The 20,809-nt window shown below is 46.1% G+C and overlaps 1 protein-coding gene across 1 annotated transcript in view; it reads left to right on the top strand.

Annotated features, from left to right (window-relative positions):
* The window catches only part of LOC124593781 (protein artichoke), a 185,569-nt gene that overhangs the window by 102,178 nt on the left and 62,582 nt on the right, over window positions 1–20,809 (top strand). Inside the window, exons 6-7 of the mRNA XM_047132130.1 lie at window positions 2,725–3,042; window positions 11,589–11,807. Of these exons, the coding sequence (XP_046988086.1) occupies window positions 2,725–3,042; window positions 11,589–11,807 (537 nt within the window). The remainder of the gene's footprint in view (window positions 1–2,724; window positions 3,043–11,588; window positions 11,808–20,809) is intronic.

Raw genomic sequence — 20,809 nt, 5'->3', positions numbered from 1 at the left:
TAGGGCGGATGAGGGATTTGTAGGTGTGGAGGAAGATGGAAGGATGCAATCCCCATGTCCAGCCATACTGGAGTTTCAGAAATGGGCTTTCTGCTGGATGGCCAGGAGATGAGGGCTCCAGATGAGGTGATGGTCAAGGGTGAGGCCAAGGTTCTCAGGGTGGGAGAAAGCTGGATGGGACGATCATAAATGGAGCAGTAGAAATCATGAAGACAGAAGGAGTGGGTGGTATGGCCTATGATGATTGCCTGGATTTTGGAGGGGTTGATACGAGGGAACCACTGGGTACACCGAGTGGTGAACTGATCAAGGTGGGTTTGAAGGGTGTGCTGGGACTATTGCAGATTGAAGGGTAGGATAGAGAGCCAGGAAGGCGGTGTCATCAGTATTTTGGATGAGTTGGACAGGTCGGGGTGGCTTGGGTATATCTACAGTGTACAGGAGATAGAGGAGGAGGGGAGAGGATGGAGCCCTGGGGAACGCCAGCAGTGGGATAAAAGAGGCAGGAGTTGTTGTCGGGAGGGTGACATAGGAAGGACAGTGTGAGAGAAAGGAAGTGACCAAATGGACAAAATTGATAAGCAGGACTAGGTTTGGAGTTTAAAGAGGAGACCGGGATGCCATATACAGTCATAGGGATTTTGGAGATTGTGGGAAACAAAAATGACAGAGCAATGGGAGTTAAGTTGGAGGGAAAGGAGATGGATGTGGTTAAGGATTTGGTCTTTGGCAGAGAAGGAGCGTCGGAAGCCACACTGGGTAGGGGGAGGAGGTGGTGTGGATTGAGGTGGCGATGGATACTATGGGAGAGGATGGATTCGAAGACCTTACTGAAGACAGAGGTGAGGCAGATGGTATGATAGGAAGAGAAAATGAAAGTGGGTTTGTTGGGTTTGAGGAATAAGAGGATGCGGGAAGTGTTCCACAGGTCAGGGTAGAAGCCAGTAGAGAGGATGACGTTGTATAGATTGGCAAGGGGACAGGTGACACAGTTGCGTTTTGATCAGAGGATAAGTGTAATGTCTTGTGCTGTGATTGGAGTGTTAATGTCAGAGGGGGTAACTGCCCCAAGTACTGGAGATTAGGAGCAAATGGAGCGACCGAGGCATCAGTGAGTTCCATGATGGTGGGGAAAAGAGAATAATGAAAGTGGGGATCATCAGGGATGGAGAAGGTCTCTGAAAGGTGGGAAGCAAAGTGGTTGGCCTTACTGAGGTTGTCAGAAAGGGGTCAGTCGTTATGGAGAAGGGGGTAATGGGGTGCAGAATGGGAACCAGTAAGGCGATGGAAGGCGGGCAGTATTTGGAGGAGTTGATAGGGAGGGTGGTGGTGAGTTGTGTACAAGTCTGGCGCCAGTCCCGGCGTTTCTTTGCTGTAATAAGGTTCTGGACGTGTTGCTGTATTTTCCAGTGGCATAGGAGTGTATCCCTATCACAAGTGTGCAGGAAGGAGCGATAGAGGCAGCAGGATTTGTGGGAGAGGAGGACAGCATGCAGAGGGAGAGTGGGACAGTGGGGTGGATGATTTTGGTAGGAACATGGGCCTCTATGGCGTCAGTAATGGCCTGCTGGAGGAAGGATGAGGTGTGGATGATGTCATCAGGATGGTAAGAGAAGGCTTTCGACCTGGGTGGCGATGGATTCCCAGTAGGCAATCCAGTTGGCACAATGGTAGTCATGGACTACCTTGGGAGGGGATGCAGGGTGGGGAGCCACAAGGGGCGGTGAGTAGATGTTATGGCGAGAAGGACGAGGAGGTGGTCGCTACCTGTGGGGTCTAGGATGTCAACAGTGATATGCCCAAGGAGGTTGGTAGAGTCAGTGACAACATCAGGGGTGGTGTCACTTTTGGGATGGGTGTACTGGGGGAGAGGAAGATGGCCACTTCGGTTTGTGGGGAGGAACGGATGCCACCGCCAAAGGGCAGCAGGGGAGCGCCTATGGATGTTGATGTTGGTGAAAACGACTCAGGTGGAGAAGGTGCGGTCAATGTGGGAGATGAAGTCATAGGGAAGAGGAGCAGTGGAGCATTTGTAGCTGGTGGCGCAGGTAATGGTGAGGGAGGGGAAGAAGACACTGAGGGTAATGTGTTAGGTGGAGTCATTGAGGAGAGTGAGGGGTTGATGTGCAGTGTATTTACACTTACTGCAAGTGACACTATTGGCCGGTGTATTCACGTGGCGAGATGGTGGCGCACTCACTAGGCGAGAGCAGTGCTGCGGCGACACCACCGGCCATCGGCCAACGAGATCCGTTTCTTCCGGCGGGCATTCAACACCCGCACGGCCCGATACCAGGGTCAGTGTGCCGACCAGCCTGGATGTGGTTTTTTTGGCGGTTTCCCACATCCAACTATACTGGACTGATACCCAAATGCCGCCTAAGTTACACGATTCGGAAACATTTCTAAAATGTTCTCATACTTGCAGCTGAGATAACAATCGATGTGGACAGATGGGGCACGTATGTTCTGTGTCAGTGGAAAGTGGTGGCGTCGGGAAGGGCATCTTACCGCCCACTACCACACACATAAACAGATGTGAATCAACATGTCAACCCTGAGGATAGGCCTGGAGGAAGAAGAAGATAATTTTGGTAACTTTTACATACAACCTCTTACCACCTGCGGAACACAGAGGAGAAACAGATAGCATTTTATTGATTTGGATATGCTAGAATGTATATCGACACTCTCGGGTGATGCAGGGATTCGTTTTGCGATCAGGGCTCGGGGAAGGCGGGCGTGGAGGAGCTGTACCTGGAGGGCAACCAGCTGTCATCGGCGAGCGAGCTGCGGTCGGCGCTGTCGCAGCTGCCGCGGCTGCGCTTCCTGGACGCGAGCGGCAACCGCGTGTCGGAGCTGGAGGGCGGCGCGCTGCACGGCCACGGCGCGCTCGAGCAGCTGCACCTCGAGCGCAACGGGCTGCGCCGCCTGCACCGCGGCGCGCTGCGCGCCCTGCCCGCGCTGCGCGAGCTGCGCCTGCGCAACAACTCGCTGGCCGGCGCCGTCGACGCCCCCTTCTGGGACCTGCCCGCCCTCAAGGTGCGCACCTGTCCGCCTCACCGTAGTCACCTGCACCCTCAGTGCACATGATGTCGCTCTACGATGCGGAACCAGTAGGACAGAATACATTTATTATAATAACAATAATTACACTACTGGCCATTAAAATAGCTACACCAAGAAGAAATGCAGATGAATCATACTAGAACTGACATGCGATTACATTTTCACTCAATTTGGGTGCAAAGATCCTGAGAAATCAGTACCCAGAACAACCACCTCTGGCCGTAATAACGGCTTTGATGCGACTGGGCATCAAACAGAGTTTGGATGGCGTGTACAGGTACAGCTGCCCATTCAACTTCAACACGATACCACAGTTCATCCAGAGTAGTGACTGGCGTATTGTGACGAGCCAGTTGCTCGCCCATCATTGACCAGACGTTTTCAGTTGGTGAGAGATCTGGAGAATGTGCTGGCCAGTGCAGCAGTAGAAACATTTCCTGTATCCAGAAAGGCCCGTACGGGACCTGCAACATACGGGTGTGATTATCCTGCTCAAATGTAGAGTTTCGCAGGGATCGAATGAAGGGTAGAAAAAATGGCTCTGAGCTCTATGGGACTTAACATCTGAGGTCATCAGTCCCCTAGAACTTAGAACTACTTATACCTAACTAATCTAAGGACATCACACATATCCATACCCTAGGCAGGATTCGAACCTGCGACCGTAGCGGTCGCGGTCTGTAGTCTCTACAGACTGAAGCGCCTAGAACCGCTCGGCCTCAGCGGCCGACTGAAGGGTAGAGCCACGGGCCGTAACACATCTGAAATGTAACTTCCAATGTTCAAAGTGCCGTCAATGCGAACAAGACGTGACCGAGACGTGTAACCAGTGGCACCCCATACCATCGCGCTGGGTGATACCTCAGTATGGCGATGACGAATACACGCTTCCAATGTGCGTTCACCGTGATGTCCCCACACCCGGATGCAACCATCATGATGACCGCCCAGTGTGGCCGAGCGGTTCTAGACGCTACAGTCTGGAATCGCGCGACCGCTACGGTCGCAGGTTCGAATCCTGCCTCGGGCATGGATGTGTGTCATGTCCTTAGGTGAGTTAGGTTTAAGTAGTTCTAAGTTATAGGGGACTGATGATCTCAGAAGTTAAAGCCCATAGTCCTCAGAGCCATTTGAACCAATTTTGAACCATCATGATGCTGTAAACAGAACCTGGATTCATCAGAAAAAATGACGTTTAGACATTCGTGCACCCAGGTTCGTCGTTGAGTACACCATCGCAGGCGCTCCTGTCTGTGATGCAGCGTCAAGGGTAACCGCAGCCATGGTGTCCGAGCTGATAGTCCATGCTCCTGCAAACGTCGTCGAACTGTTCATGCAGATGGTCGCTGTCTTTCAAACGTCCCCACCTGTTGACTCAGGGATCGAGACGTGGTTGCACGATCCGTTACAGCCACGCGGATAAGATGCCTGTCATCTCGACTGCTAGTGATACGAGGCCGTTGTGACCCACCACGGCGTTCCGTATTATCCTCCTCAACCCACCGATTCCATATTCTGCTAACAGTCACTGGATCTCGACCAACGCGAGCAGCAATGTCGCGATACGATAAACCGCAATCGCGACAGGCTACAATCCAACCTTTATCAAAGTTGGAAACATGACGGTACGCATTTCTCCTCCTTACACGAGGCATCATAACAACGTTTCACCAGGCAACACCGGTCAACTGCTGTTTGTGTATGAGAAATCGGTTGGAAACTTTCCTCGTGTCAGCACGTTGTAGGTGTCGCGACCGGTGCTCTGAAAAGTCAATCATTTGCATATCACTGCATCGTCTTCCTGTCGGTTAAATTTCGCGTCTGTAGCACGTCATCTTCGTGGTGTAATAATTTTAATGACCAGTAGTGTAATAATAATAACAATAATACGTTTGTTGCAGTCAAGTATCCACACAAGTTCAAACAACAATTAGAATAATACACTACATTATAAATTTTAAAGATTGTAAAATAGTCACTTATTGATCGTGTGCTTTTGGTACTGCGTTTTATGTGGTAACGTTTGCACATTTGATGACACAGTTCATACTCGTACATTGCATCTGGTTCGTGGTATTGCAAATACAGTGGTGGAAAACGTGGACTGCCATTCTGGTGATCATGTGTCTCATTTTGAAATTTTCCTTTGTCCGTGTTTGGTTTGCCGTGGTCCCTGTGCTGCAAAATTCTGGAGGCATGTCTACCCTTTCTCCCTTCATGTTTTTAAGTAGACTTTCCGAAGTGCTGGTGTTGGGTAGCATCAGGTTCGTTCCTAGGTCTATAGTGAGGAAGGATTCCCTCGCCAGCAGGTACATGAGTCTGAATCATGTACTTTTGGACACCCCGATCGCTCTCTTCATATAGCTCGCCTTTACTCGTTCTAATGTCGTTAGATTTTTCACTGTGAGATGTAGTCCGATGATTTCTATGCCGTACGTCAGTACTGGCGAGGGTTTGACTCCGAACAGTGCCATTGCGGTCTCTAGGCTGGGGCATCTGCTGTGTTCTATTTTCTGGATATCCAGTATTCGTTGCATTGCTTTCTCTGTTGCATGTTTTGTGAAACATTTTGCACTTGTTTCTGTCATGAACCCTAAGTACTTGAAGTCTGTCCGATTTTCAGTTTTCCTTTCTCTCCTGTATGAGGATCTCAGTCGATGCGGGTGCTCTTCCTCCATTTCTCAGCACCAACATTTCAGGTTTAACCACATTTATTTCGAAGCCGTGTTTGCCACACCAATCTTCCAAATCATTTATCGTTTCTTGTTGCTTTGTAATTTCCGTTGAGCCTATTACATTATCATCTGCATATGCTTATGAGACTACACCTCCCTTGGGATGTTCTTACTACTTCTTCCGCTTCAAGGATAAATAACAGAGGATTCGATGGGTCTCCCTGAAGTTCCCCATTTGACTGGAGTGTCGGCTCCGATAGGGAGAGGATGACCGACATCGTTATTTCATTCTGTCGCAGTATTGCGATTATGATCTGTGTCCATGTGTTCTTTTCACATGGGGTTTCTTCTAGTTTCTCTGTTTTTTACTAACTTTTATTTATAAAGTCGAAAGCTTTTTTCAAGTCTGTAAATACTACACAAAACTTTTCTCTATCTTCAAGGGCTTCCCGTATGCTCTTTAGCAGGAGCTCTGTTGAGGACAAGTTGATCTTTCTTTCCTGATTACCATTTGGCTTTCAGGGAAGTGTTCGCCAGTTGTTGGCTTTAATCGCTCCGTTATTATTTTTGTGAATATTTGGAAAGGTAATTTTTCTAGTGCTATGACTCTGTATTTGCTAGGGTCCTTTGAGGGTCTCCTTTCGCCTCATAGAGAGCTTTTATTATTGATTGTCTCCTCTGTTCTGAAATGGAGTCTGTTCTCTGCACTTATTATAGAGATCTGTCCACATGGGCGTTAGTATTTTGACTTTGTTTTTTACAATTTCACTAAACAGTCTGTCAGGGCCTGCAACTTTTTTGGTCGTGGTTCTGGTAATGGAATCTTTGACCTCTTCTGTGGCCAACAGGATCCGTTCCTATCTACCATCCGGTCTGCCTTTTAATCCTTCCTTGTTCGGTATGTTGTCGAACTGATTCTCCCATTCTTTCACATTGATATAATGCGTTTCTGCTCGTTTTCTGTGGCGCAGTGGAATATATGGATCCCTTGTGGCTTCCTCCACTAGTTCATTTCCTTCTCTTTGTCAGAATGTTCTCTCCGAAATTTAAGAGTTTTCTTACACATATATCGCTTTTTGACGTAAGTCCTGAGGAGTGTAGGGTTCTCTGCGACAGTTTTAGTTGGCGTAGGCTTCCTAGTAGATCTTTTCTTATCCCGTAACACTCCACGTCGAACCAATTTTTGGCTCTTCTTTTCTCCCTGCGATCGGCTGCTCGTCTTAGGAGTTATCCTAACGCTTTTGTTGCTTCCTCCAGTCGCGCGTTGTTTATTAGGATTTCAATTTTTTTTATATCATGTCTTTTGCTTCCATTTTCACGAAGTCTGTTGCACTCGAAAGTGCTTGTTCCTCCTTTTCATGTGCTTTTCACCATTCTCCCTGGATACGTATTTCCAAAGAGATATCTTCCCGAAGTAATATGTCGTTCGCTGTCCAGACAGGTGTTAAAACTACCTCTGGTTGGTCCCCTTAAGATTGCAAAGTCTTTTTTTTTACCTTGTATCCTCCCAACAGAAAAATATATATAATTATACTTATAACATTCACATCAAGTATAACCTCCCAAAAGTTTATTATTCCGTAATCTCGGAGTAATAACGTGACTAACCTCCCAATAAAACATGTGACTCATATATAGCCTTTCAATAATTGACTGTGAATCTAAACTGGCAAATTTGGACGTCAGCAGCGCTGCGCATGTCCCTGAAAGATCATTCTGAATAAATTGAAAATTCTTACCTCAATGAAGTCGCCGGATTACGCGTATATATCTGTTCCCATAAGAAATTTTTCTGGCACCGCCCAGTGCAATGCTGGCTGCTAGATTTGTCATGTATAAAAAGAAACAACTGATTTTTCTTTACGATAATCGGGATGACCATGGATTGGAGAAATTAGTAAATTGTTTAAATTCAGATGAATGATTGTCAAAAGTTAATTTTATAAGAAAGATTATTATTAAAAGATTTTTAAAAACATTTACGTGGGGCTTGATATGACAATGGTACAAATTTAGTTGTAACAAATTACATATGCGCGCGGCTGTTTTTACCTTATACTACATCACTCAGGCACAACCGGCCCAACCGCCCTACTGCGAGCTACCACTACCACTACTGCCGACACAGCTCCTACTGCAGCCGACACTGCTCTCTGGTCTGCGATTCTATTATAGCTTTCATATCGCAGGCAGCGCATGAGCAATCCATCGAAATTACCATGCTCGAGTGCGCTAGGTATAAATTCCTTAGTCATTGACCTCTCACAACCATTCTAGTTTTGTATATCCATTCTGCAGTTTAAGTCTCCGGCAATAATTAGTGGTTTATCATCTTTCCTCCGAGTGATCAGCTCGCCTGTTTCATCTATTATATCAATGCCTGTTTTGTTTGGTTGGAAGTCGGTTGATATTATTGCAATGTGTTTCGTTTTGTCAAGTATGTTTGTTCCTGTTTGATGGTTGTAGTTATTGGTTTTAATTCCGGTTTTATGAGGACAGTTATTCTTCCCATACACTTATAAGCATCAGTGTTCTTGCTACAGACAGGCTGTTCTGTCCTGATCGACCGCCGTGTCATCCTTCAGCCAATGGCATAATCAAGATGCGGTATGGAGTGTGTGGGGTCAGCAACCGCTCTCCCGGCCATTATCGGTTGGCAGACCTGGTGCTGCTACTTATTCAGACGGCTCCTCAAGTGGCGTTCTGTTCCAGTCCCACCGCCAAGGAAAAATCTCTGGCAGTACCTAAAATCCAAGCCAGGGCTCCTGGTTGTGGTTCCATAATGGTTTGTGCTGCGTTTACATGGAATGAACTGGATCATCTGGTCTGGTCTGGAAATGGTACTGTTCGGCGACTATCCATTTGCATCGACTCATAGACTTCACGTTCCCAAGCAACGACGGAATTTTTATGGATGACCATGTACCATGTCACCGAGCCACATTTGTTCGTGTTTGGTTTGAAGAACATTCTGGACAGTTCGAGTGAATTCTTTGGCCACCCAGGTCGGCAAACATGAATGGTATCGAATATTTATGAGACATAATCGAAAGGTCAGTTTGTGTACAAAATCCTGCACCAGCAGTTCTTTCGCAGTTACGGGTGGCTAAAGAGGCAGAATGGCTCATTATTTCTGGAGAGAACTGCCAATGACTTGTTGAGTCCATGTCACGTCTAGTTGTTGCACTACGGAGGCCACAAGGAGGTCCGACTCGATTTCAGGAGGCATCCCATGACTTCTGTGAGCTCAGTGTATTTACGACTGTTGCTGTCGTTTTCGAAGTGTATTTGATTGTCGACGGCATGAAAATTGGCAGTTCGAATACTCTGTAGACGTTTCCATTAGCAGAATTTGTCCTTCTCGGTTGAGCAGGTTGATAGTGTACGGTACAGATAACAACTCAAAAATCTGCGTCAGTGTTCTGCTTTATAACTCAAAGATCTTCTGAATATCTTAGTAACTGAAAATCTAAGATCCTCGTGTTCGTGATCAAAGCATAACACGAGGAAATTGAACTCGGCAATCATCGCCACACATATTAAGTAGGAATAATGCACCTACATCCTGTATAGAACGAAATATTACGTGTTTATCATCCAGAAATCGGATGTGAATGTTGGTTGTTTCTTAAAAGATCATATTCTGCTTTGTGTAAGAAGGAGAAGCGTTTACCAGCACGTGTCAGATTTCGACACCAGCACGATCTTGGCCTATCGATACTGCAGTTAATCGTTCTGTGCAGATGCAGCTCGGGTTGCTCGAGTTCCCATAACCACCATATGAATATATACTGGCAGAAAAAAAAATTAATATACCTGGAAAGATGTTGATTTTGATCCGATTTGGTACCTGGGGGGATAGTGGGTTTAGTGATAATGATTTCAACGTCTTCTGCCAACATATAGCGTAGTAGCATAGTTGCCAGAGCGCCATCTGTGTCTACTCTTTAGTAGAGAATGTTCACAGCCAGAAGGCTCAGTCTGGTGCAAACGTATGAAGCAAGCAGGCAGCCACGCCATCGAGACGCACTCATGCTTCCTGCAGTCAACTGAGCGAGTTTCAAGGGGGTCATTTTGTGGCCTTCCGAGTGGCTGGGTGGTTCTTTCAGAGAAATGACACACAGCTCGGACGTGCTGCGTCAGTTGTGCGACGATGCTGGTATCAGGGGTCACGTGAACGTTCTCACACCTGTAGACGAGGTTCTGGACGTCCACTCAGCGCAGATGCTCAGGGGAGCAGTGCCAGATCACGCATACCTCTAGCTCGTGTATCACTCACGTCACAGCATTGACGTGCACGGCTGGGCTGGTGCTTTCAGAGAATCACTTGGAAGACGGAAAGGCGTGCCTTGGTCTTCAAAGATGAAAGCAGATTCTGCCTGAATGCAAGTTGTGGTCGTTTGCGAATAGGATCTAGACGTGGTGAGGGGTGTCTCAGGAGCGCAATCGACCAAGAGACGCTGGCGCCACCCCAAACCGTATGGTCTGCGCTGCGATAAGCTTCAGCTCTTGTTCACCTTTAGTGTTTCTGGAGGGGACACTAACCAGCACTCGGTACGTGCAGAATGTTACTGGATTCGTCCTTTTGCCGTTCTTGCAACAGAAAGGTGATGTTCCAACACGATAATGCTCGCCCACACACTGCCCACAAAACTCAACGAGCTCAAGACGTGCAGCAACTTCCCTGGCCAGCTTGATCTCCGGACTTTTCTCAAATTTAGCACGTGTGGATTATGATGGTACGTGAAGTGATTGAGGCGACTCATCAACCAACAACTCTTGCAGAACTACGTGAACACGTCGAGGAGGCGTGGAGTAACGTATCCCAGGAGAGTATTCGCCAACTGTACAATCGACTAGATGCCAGAGTTCGCGCATGTAGCCTGTGGGGGCTACACTACGTACTTACATGGGTGTTTCAGCATTGGTCGATACCTGGTACTTCAGAATCACTAATGCTATTCATCTGCAAATGTAATCATTTCATGTACTCCATAAGCACTGTTGTGACAAAAAATCTTGAGTTAATTAGAAACCTCGAAAAAGGTGTACTAATATTGTTTCCAGCATTGTAGACACGATGGGTTCAGAAAAGTCACTCTCAGATCGTTCAAATGGCTCTGAGTACTACGGGACTTAACATCTGAGGTCATCAGTCCCCTACACCTAGAACTACTTCAACCTTACTAACCTAAGGACATCACACACATCCATGCCCAAAGCAGGATTCGAACCTGCGACCATAGCAACAGCACGGTTCTGGACTAAAGCGCCTAGAACCGCTCAGCCACAACGGGCGGCAAGCCACTCTCAATGCCATGAAGGCCAGAGGTTGCACACGGTATTCGAGGTCTCCATAATGTTGTCTTTCAATAACATGACAAGCGCCGGCCGCAGTGGCCTACCGGTTCTACGCGCTTCAGTCTGGAACCGGCGGCCGCTATGGTCGCAGGTTCGAATCCTGCCCCGCGCATGGATGTGTGTGATGTACTTAGGTTAGTTAGATTTAAGTAGTTCTAAGTTCTAGGGGACTGATGACCTCAGATGCTAAGTCCCATAGTGCTCAGAGCCATTTGAACATGACAAGACCACATGTTGCCCACGATGCTCTCACCTAACTCGATACTGTTGTCCTGGTCACCACATTCTCCAGAACTCTTACCCACTGAAATCATCTGGAAATCCAGGAAGACGAAAGCTACTTGTTCACCTGAACCTCCACATCCACTTCCATCTCCACTCCCACGCAGACGGTCGCAGTATTTCAAGTGCCTGGCGTTGCCACGGACGTCCCGTGCGAGTGTGGGACAGCTGTGAGATCTGACGTGACTTACGGTGCCGCAGGGCCTCGACCTGTCCTTCAACTTCTTCCCGCGGCTGGACGAGCGGCTGCTGGCCAACCTGCCGGCGCTGCGCCGGCTCGACGTCAGCGGCAACATGATCGCAGACGTCGACCCCACGTGCTTCCTGGACACCCCGCAGCTCGAGAGCGTCAACCTGTCCGGCAACGCGCTCGTCCACATCCACCCGGTCACCTTCCGCAACCTCAACATGCTTTTCGAGGCAAGTAGCTGTTAAATCATAGTTTTCGCATCAGAGGCTAAGTAATCAAATCGTGTGCCCGCCCGGTTGGCCGTGTGGTCTAACGCACGGCATTCCGGGCGGGAAGGAGCGCCTGGTCCCCGGCACGGATCCGCCCGGCGGATTTGTGTCAAGGTCCGGTGAACCGGCCAGTCTGTGGATGGTTTTTAGGCGGTTTTCCATTTGCCTCGGCGAATGCGGGCTGGCTCCCCTTATTCCGCCTCAGTTACACTGTGTCGGCGATTGCTGCGCAAACAAGTTCTTCACATACGCGTACACCACCATTACTCTACCACGCAAACATAGGGGTTACACTCGTTTGGTGTGAGACGTTCCCTGGGGGATCCACCGGGGGCCGAACCGCACAATAACCCTGGGTTCGGTGTGGAGCGGCGGAGGGGTGAAGTGGACTGCGGTAGTCGTCGTGGGGTTGTGGACCACTGTGGCCGCAGAGGGGACGGAGCCTCTCCGTCGTTTCTAGGTCCCCGGTTAACATACAATACAATACAATTGTGTACTGTATCCATGCATGTTGTCTAAAATATATTAACTATGTAAAATGAAAGTACAACAGAGAAATTGTGATTTAAAAAATAAAGCAAGGGAGAGTACCGTACTTTGGAACACTTTTCAGACTTTCGCCTCTAGTCATCCATGTAATATACAGGGTAAGTCAAAAATGACCTTACAACTTTGGAATGATATAGAAATTTCTTGAGAAAACTTACAGAATCGATAGATGGGCCATTTTGTAGCAAACAACCTCACATTTCACGTAAGTGTCAAGTGTCATTTTGGTTCGATGTGACTACCATTTGTGATGTGGCAAACAACTCACCGGTAATCAGTCTCTTACCACACGCATCGCAACAAATCAGGCGTAGCTTGTGCAATGGAAGCGCAGATTCGATTTTTCAGGTCGGCTAAATTGTTTGATAGGGGTGGTAGGGGAGGAACTTACACAGGATCTTTAATGAAAGCCACAAAAAAAAAAGAAAAAAAAGTGCTCGGAGCGAGATGGCAATGCGACTTCCCCTTTGTGGTCAATCCACCGACCTGGAAAGATTATCGAGGAAACCTCCATCTTCCGTGATGAAATGAGGTGGTACACCGTCTTGATGGTAGTAAACCATCTCATCTCGGTCAGCTTTATCCATCTGTGGAATTAAAAAGTTTTCAAGCATATCCACATACCCAATACCAGTGACACCAGACATTTAAATGTACACTATGCTGGCGCTCCTGGTGGCGGAATGGGATACTGATGCACTTGAGGTTCTTTGCTACAAAATGAGATATTTCCTGGTTCTGTAAGTTAGCTAAATAAATTTCTATGTCATTACAAAGTTGTAAAGTCCTTTTTGACTTATCTTGTATTTTCGTATTCCATCTTGAAACGATAGCATTCACTTTCTGTGTGCAGTAGTCTTTTTATGGAATTATTCAGGAAAAGTAATGATCTTCCAAATGTAAAACTCTTCAAGGTACAACATGGTCATGTACCTGGGAACGAATATTCCATTCAAATGTAAAAGTGCTACAGTTGGCAAAATTCTTGTCAACATGTATTTAGTAGTCTATGTGTTACACTATTACTCTACTACACACCAATAATCAGTAAGTGAAATCAAGTCAAGGAGAAGTATTATCAAGACGCAATCACATGTTAAAACATTTTGAAACAGAAGCTATTGGCAACTGACATAAACTGCGATTTTCAAGACGGGGAAAATCTTAGATATTAAAGCAACTCAGTTCACTTGCAAACATCACGTATTCCATGGTAGAAGACTTCCCTATATTTCAAGGTATAACACGGTGCACGATTGATTTATGAAATATGACTTATCTGTCCACATCTTTGGAACTATTTTTCAAAATATACAGAAGATTACTCATCAAAGAACCCTGTAACTGGAAAATTATCAATATCATCCAAATAGGTTTAATATACGATATACCTGGCGATGAGGCGACGGACATGTTGTCTATATACATTTTCCTTACTGGGATAAACACCACCATCCCAGCCAAGATGGACAGAATTTCTTAAATTTCTACTACTTCTACTCCATTTTTAAGTATCTTTATTAAAAAGATCGCTACATAACACCACTCCATCATTGCTAAAAACTAATTACAATAATAAACTAAAACCGACGTTTCGGCCGAATTGCAACGGCCTTCCTCAGGGCACGAGTGGTTTTGCATGGGGATAGGTGCTTCTATTTACTACAGAATATCGATGTCTGACGGCACTGTTGTAAAACTTTTAATTGGCCCTCTAATATGATTGGCTAGTCATGACGTAAGGGAAGATGGAAAGAAAGAGGCTATTCGTGGATGTCCATGTCGTCAACGATTGGTAGCTGTCCGCCAATCAGCGTTCGGCTTCTGGTCGGCAAGTTTTCCTCCTGGTGTGCGCGGAAGTGGACTGGCAGTTGCTCTACAGCTGTTTGTGCAGATACGCCCGTGTCCCGTGTAGCTTCTGCCCCGCGACCGCTCGCGGCCCGTTGGACTGGGATGGCCGGCAGCCAGAACGCCGGGAGTTTGTAGCCATCTTCTCTGTTGATGTTGTCAGGCTGCTTAATAATATCGATCGCCTCCCGTATTTTGCGTTCTCGCATCCACGATTCTTTCGCCAGTACTCGGGCTTCCTGGACCTGATAGGTTGTCCACAGTCACGGTGGTGTTCCGCTATCGCCGATTTATTATGTTGTGGTAATCGTACATAGCGTTCGTGTTCTGCTACTCGTAAGCTGACAGGTCTCCCTGTTTCTCCTATGTAGTTCGTAAACACCTGCAGTGTTAAGATTGTTGGCTACATCCTTGGTGGAACCTATCATTTCGTGGATCCTGTGACTGCTTCGAAAAATCGGTTTGAAACCTCGTCGGCGGAGGACGTTGCCTAGCCGTTCACTGACGCCTTTTACATATGGTAAGTGTACCAGTGGAAGCTTCTCTTCTTTGCCTTCTTCTCGTCTTCTGCTCCCTTTGGTTTTAGCTGCTTTTCTTATGATGTTGTCATCATAGCGGTTGGCACGAAACGTGTGTTGTAGCTCCTTTAATTATTCTTTGATGTTATTTTCATCGCTTATCCGGTACGCTTGGGCAGTTAACGTACGCAGAACAGAATACTTTTGAGCTGGGTGCTGGTAGCTCTCCGCGCGCAGGTACTGACTAGTTTCCGGTACACTTTGTGTCCCAGTTTACCTTCGGCAGCTCTGTATACTTCCACACCCAGAAATGGCAAGGTACCATTTTGTAAATCTCGTGTGTGAACTTTATGTTTTTGTGTAGGTAAACTGGGTCACAATTAAAAGTTTTACAACAGTGCCGTCAGACATCGATAGTCTGTAATAAATAGAAGCACATATCCCCAAGCAAAACCAGTCGTGCCCTGAGGAAGGCCGTTGCAATTCGGCCGAAACGTCGGTTTTAGTTTATTATTGTAGTTAGTTTTTAGCAATGACGCAGCATAATGCCCAGAAGAATTTTCATCACTATGACACCGGCCGCGGAAGCCTACGTTCTTATAACACAGCTCCTTTGCTGAAAATTAGGGTGTTCTAATGAAACCCTAATACACATAAGGGGTGATCAAAAAGTTTTCATTCCAAGACCGTGCAGTCCAGAATCGGAATCCCAGCCGGGTAAAATCGTCGTGAGCATTAAGGCAATCATCGCACCGACGCACCACGTTGAAAATACTCGTCTACTAAAACATCGTGTACTGCTACGTGAAGAAGTCCGTAACTGCTTGCTGCACATCCTCGTCCGACATAAATCGTCGACCTTTGAAACGTCCTCTTTGAACAATTATACATGACTGTGCTTGTACTGACACACAATATTTTGTTAGCGCAACGCAATCTGACTTTCAAAATTCCCTACAAAAGAATGGCCCTGACTAACATTAAACTATACCTTTCACAAATCACTTACCTCACAAAAATCTTCGTTGCTCAAGCTACTGCAATGCAGCGAGCGCCACTACTGCCAGCTAAATAAAAGATTCAAACTATGGAAGGCACTAACTACTGATAGGGATAGTTAGCAAATTAAAGATATTAATAGAGAACAAACAATGTATTTACCTTGATATCATCATATATAAATATAGCAGTTCATGACAAATTTCAAAACTCCGCCATCTCTCTCCCCACATCCACCACTGCTGGCGGCTCACCTCCAACTGCGCAACGCTACGCGCTGTTCACAGCCAGCTGCCTAACACTACAATGGCGAGTATTACAACAATGCAAAGCAGCCACAGACTGCACACAGCACAGCCAGTGATTTTCATACAGAGGTGGCGTTACCAATAAAAAACCTAAACAGCCTACTTACACCTTTAAAACGTTTTATAAGGGAGTAAAGGCGTGATAATCGCAAGGGGAGAGATGAGTACTATAGGACGGGTGCTACAGTGTCTCCTACTGGAGTTGGCCTAACTTCTGCATTATGATGTTTGCGATAAGGGGTCGAATCGTAACCAGCACGAAACTTGACGCACAATTCCACAACGGTGATCATCGACAGACATGCTGCCCCAAGCACATTCTTCATTCTCCAATGGATATCTACTGGTGTTTGTCCTTTAGAAGCCAAGGAAAGAAAAATAGCACGTTGGTACGGTTTGGATGCATTTGCTAATAATGTCGTCATAGTTCACGTCTCGTCACTTCCCGCACGCACGTCGGAAAGAGATGAGTGCCGCGCTAATCCGTTGCCTACATGTCGGTGCTTATATACCCGCACAGCAGCCACGCTACGTTAAATATACGCTGCAGCAGCGCCCTCAAACGGAAACTTTTTGATCGCCCTTATAGTACAGTGAGAAGCACCCTCTGCCATGCACTTCGCAGTTGCTTGCAAAGTATAGCTGTAGATGCAGATGTGGCCAAAAAGAGTTTATGAATTAACTCCATTCGAATTTGCGGTTTCAAGGAAACGCAGATAGGTTGCATCAGCTACACTAAATACGGTATGTTGATACTCATCAGCGACATTGCATTAGACCATCCTATTGAATGGACAAAGGAAAATAAAATATAAAAATTCTGTTTGCAACGAAATAAACTGACATTTTTCGTCGACACTGTGAAATGTTCCTTCCGTCCATCCTCAGAACTTCCGTTACTTCGCGTCAGAAGTCACACACTTACATACAGTATGTGCGGTGCGAGATACAAATTAAACAACTTAGCTGTGCTTCGCAGATTCAGTCGAAAAATTTGATTGGCGATCCTGGATTAACTGTCAGCTCTTCTGCAGCTACTCATCTCATTCTCCACTCCTAGGAGTGTAGCGAGCTATTCGAGACCCGTCCCATAAGAAGTCGCGTTTCTCTTCAGTTAGTTATCAGACGAGCTGATACTCGGGCAAATGGGGAACCCCAGTTGGAAATAAATAGGAGAAGCCTACCAGTTCCAGTATGCGCCTTACAACCAAGTAAAACATTCCGAAAACATTGGTCGGAACCGGGAGATTGGAACCATATTAATATACTTCTTGGACATCGTTCTTCGCCGAAAACGTTGTTTCCGGCAAAAATTAAAATGTTGTGAATGTGTATGATATGAAAACGTTGTATGTTTTTTTGAACAGAGTCAAGTGTTGATGTCAACTACAGCTGTAAAATCAGTCTAAATAAGTGTCGCCACCCTAGCTTTCACCTGTGAGACAAGGTTTAAGTTTCACTACTCCAGTGTCAATAATTAAAGCAATTTAGTTTCACAAAAGGTTCCGAAATCCGATCATTGGTCAGGAATATATACACCGCTAACAGTTCATGCAACACCTCCACATAGCTCCAAACAACTTCCGTCGATAAACTCAACCACAACAAAACAAAACTCCAACTCAGCATCAATAGGTCACATGACACGCAGAAATATAGCACTTAAATTTCCACAAGAGACAGCTGCACCAGGAAGACGCCTACCAGCAACTTGCAACTGCCACCAACGTTAACCTTTTGTTTCAGTGTATAAACTAAGTTTCGCCCAGGTTTCTATCGTCATTCATGTAGGAAATATAGCCTTGTGAAATAGTATGAATTTTGTAAAAATACCCTTGAGGTTTATGATTGGGTATGGAGAATAACTAATGAAGAGGTGCTGGAAATGATAGTAGGGAGAAGATGAGTTTTGTAATTTATGAGAAAAAGAAAGAAAAGCTGGTTTGTTCGACGGCGAATGCATTGGAAGGATTGGTGTGTCGGAGGAGAACGAGCACTGGAAGCAGCTACTTCCATAAAATATCTAGAATTGTGGATATGGAGCGATTATTTGACGCAAAATTAATCGTAGGCAAGGCAGGCGCCAGACTTAGATTCATTAGACAGCTTGCATTACAGTTGTCCATCCTCTTCTAGAGTGCTGGTGCGTGATATGAAATCCATAGAATTAACGGGGACATTGAAAAAGAAGAAGAGCAACATATTTTTACCATTGCAAAAAAGGCAAGAGAGTGTCATGGATATGATATACAAGATAGGGTGGCAATCACTAAAATAAAGGTGTTTCTCACTGCGGTGATAGCTTTTCAGGAAATTTCAATCACCAACTTTCCCCTCCAGATGTTGATAGAGTTTGTTGGCTCCAGTGTACATGGGGACAAACAACCATCAAAATGAAATAATAGAAATCAGAGCTCATAGAGATAGATTTAAGTGTTCATTTTTTATCCCATGTGCTATTCGAGAGTGGATTGGTCAAGTAATAGTCTGAAAGTGGTTCGACGAACCCTCTGCCAAACACGTAGGTGTGAATTGCAAAGTATTCATCTACACGTAGCTCTACATGTGGCTTTAAAACTCTTTGTAAATCTATTCATGGAAATTGAAAGCAAAAAAAATAACATTAATGTTTTTTAACTTAGATACAGTTCTTTCTCATTAACATTCCTGAAGCGATGAAGGCCCTCAACAAAGGAAATAGCTTACAATACGTTAGTTCGTCCAGTCTTGGAGTATTGTTCTTCTGTATGGGACCCTTACCAGTTGGGTCTGATTCAAGAGATTGAGAGGTCAAAAGAAGAGCGGCAAGATGCGTGACTGGTACATTTAGCCATCGCGAGAACGTTACAAATCTCATAGAAAGTTTGAAGTGGGACACACTTGCAGATAGACGGCGCGCTAAACGGAAGGGGCTGCTCACTAAATCCCGAAATCCGATCTTCACTGAGGATGTAGAGCATATATTATTACCGCCAACTTTCAAATCGCGCAATGATCACCATTCAAAGATAAGGGAAATAAGAGCTCGTACTGAGGCGTTCAGACAGTCGTTTTTCCCTCGCGCCATACGCGAGTGGAACAGAGGGGGGGAAATATGACTTTGGCGCCAACTGTGCCCTCCGCCACACACCGCTTGGTGGCTAGCGGAGTATATAAGTAGATGTAGATTAGAAGAATCCTCTGGAAATGTAGTCAATCGATAAAGGACCAATACTTGTATACAGTTCGTCAGTCTGGGATCTGTACAAAATATGAATTATAAAGGAAACAGAGATCTAAAGGAGAGGAGCGTGTTTCGTCACAGGTTCATTTTGTAAGCGTGAAAACGTCATGGAGATATTCAGCCAACTCCAGTGGCAGTCATTGCAAGAGAGGCGTTTTGCATCACACTGTGGTATACTTTTACAGTTCTGAGAGCATACATTCCAGCTAGTATATTTCTTCCCCCTATGCAGATCTCGCAAAAAGACTGTGGAGATAAAATTAGAGGGATTCGAGCCCACACAGAGAGCTACCAGCAATCGCAACAGGAACAGGACAAGGTGGAAATTACACTGTTGTGCAAAGTATCCTCTGCCAGACACAGTAAGGTTGCTTGCTGAGTGTAGAAGTAGACTTAGATTTAGAAATGAAAGGATGGAGAAGATACAAGATGTTGGGAGTGAAAACTATGTGGAAGTGAAGAGAGCAGTAAAAGTCATGAAGAGCAACTAAATGAAGACCTGTGTTAAGACAGAATACATAATAAGACACGGCCAGGAAAAAAATAATACACCTGGAAAAACGACGTCCATTTTGATCTGATGACAGCGTACGCTACCTATGGGATAGTTGATGTACTGCCAATGATTTCGACGTCGTCTGGCAACACATAGTGCAGTGGCATAGCTGTCTTTGTCAACCCTTTAACAGAGAATGCCCACCACCAGAAGCCTCATTGTGGTGCAAACGTGTGAAGTAAGCAGACAGAGACACAGTCATGTTTCCTACAGCCAAATGGACGAGTTTGAAAGGAGTCAAATGGTTCAAATGGCTCTGAGCACAATGGGACTTAACATCTGAGGTCATCAGTTCCCTAGAACTTAGAACTACTTAAAGCTAAACTAACCTAAGGACATCACACACATCCATGCCCGAGGCAGACTTCGAACCTGCGACCGTAGCGGTCGCGCGGTTCCGGACTGAACAATGGGGTCAGATTGTGGCCTTTCGAGTGGCGGGATGGTCCTTTAGAAGAAGTGCCACAGAATTTGGACGTGCTACATCGGTTGTGCAACGCTGTTGGTATCAGTGGTCGCGTGAACATTCTTATACCAGTAGACAAGGTTTTTGACATCCAAGTAGCATAGATGCCCGCCAGGAAAGTCGTAATGTAAGAGCAGCAGTGGCAGATCGTACAGCTGCCACAGCACAGACAAGAGGGCTTACGAGCTCAGGCATGTCAGCATGAACTGTTGCGAACCAGTTATTAGCCGTGGGACTGTGGCCGCGCACATCGCTAGCTCGCGTCCCACTCGCACCACAGCATTGATGTGCATGGCTCGACTAGTGCTATCAGAGGATCGCTTGGAAGATAGAATGATATGCCATGTGCTTCAGCGATGTAAGCAGATTCTGCCTGCACGCAAGTGATAGTCATTTGCACGTACTACGTAGACCTAGTGACCACTGCCTCGCGGAGTGTGTTCGTCCGAGATACACTGGCCACACCCTAGGTCTTATAGTATGGGGCGCAACAAGC

This window comes from Schistocerca americana, chromosome 2 (genome assembly GCF_021461395.2).
Source record: "Schistocerca americana isolate TAMUIC-IGC-003095 chromosome 2, iqSchAmer2.1, whole genome shotgun sequence".
NCBI lineage: Eukaryota > Metazoa > Arthropoda > Insecta > Orthoptera > Acrididae > Schistocerca > Schistocerca americana.
Note: the sequence above shows the minus strand (reverse complement) of the source record. Positions and strands in the feature narration are given on the sequence as shown.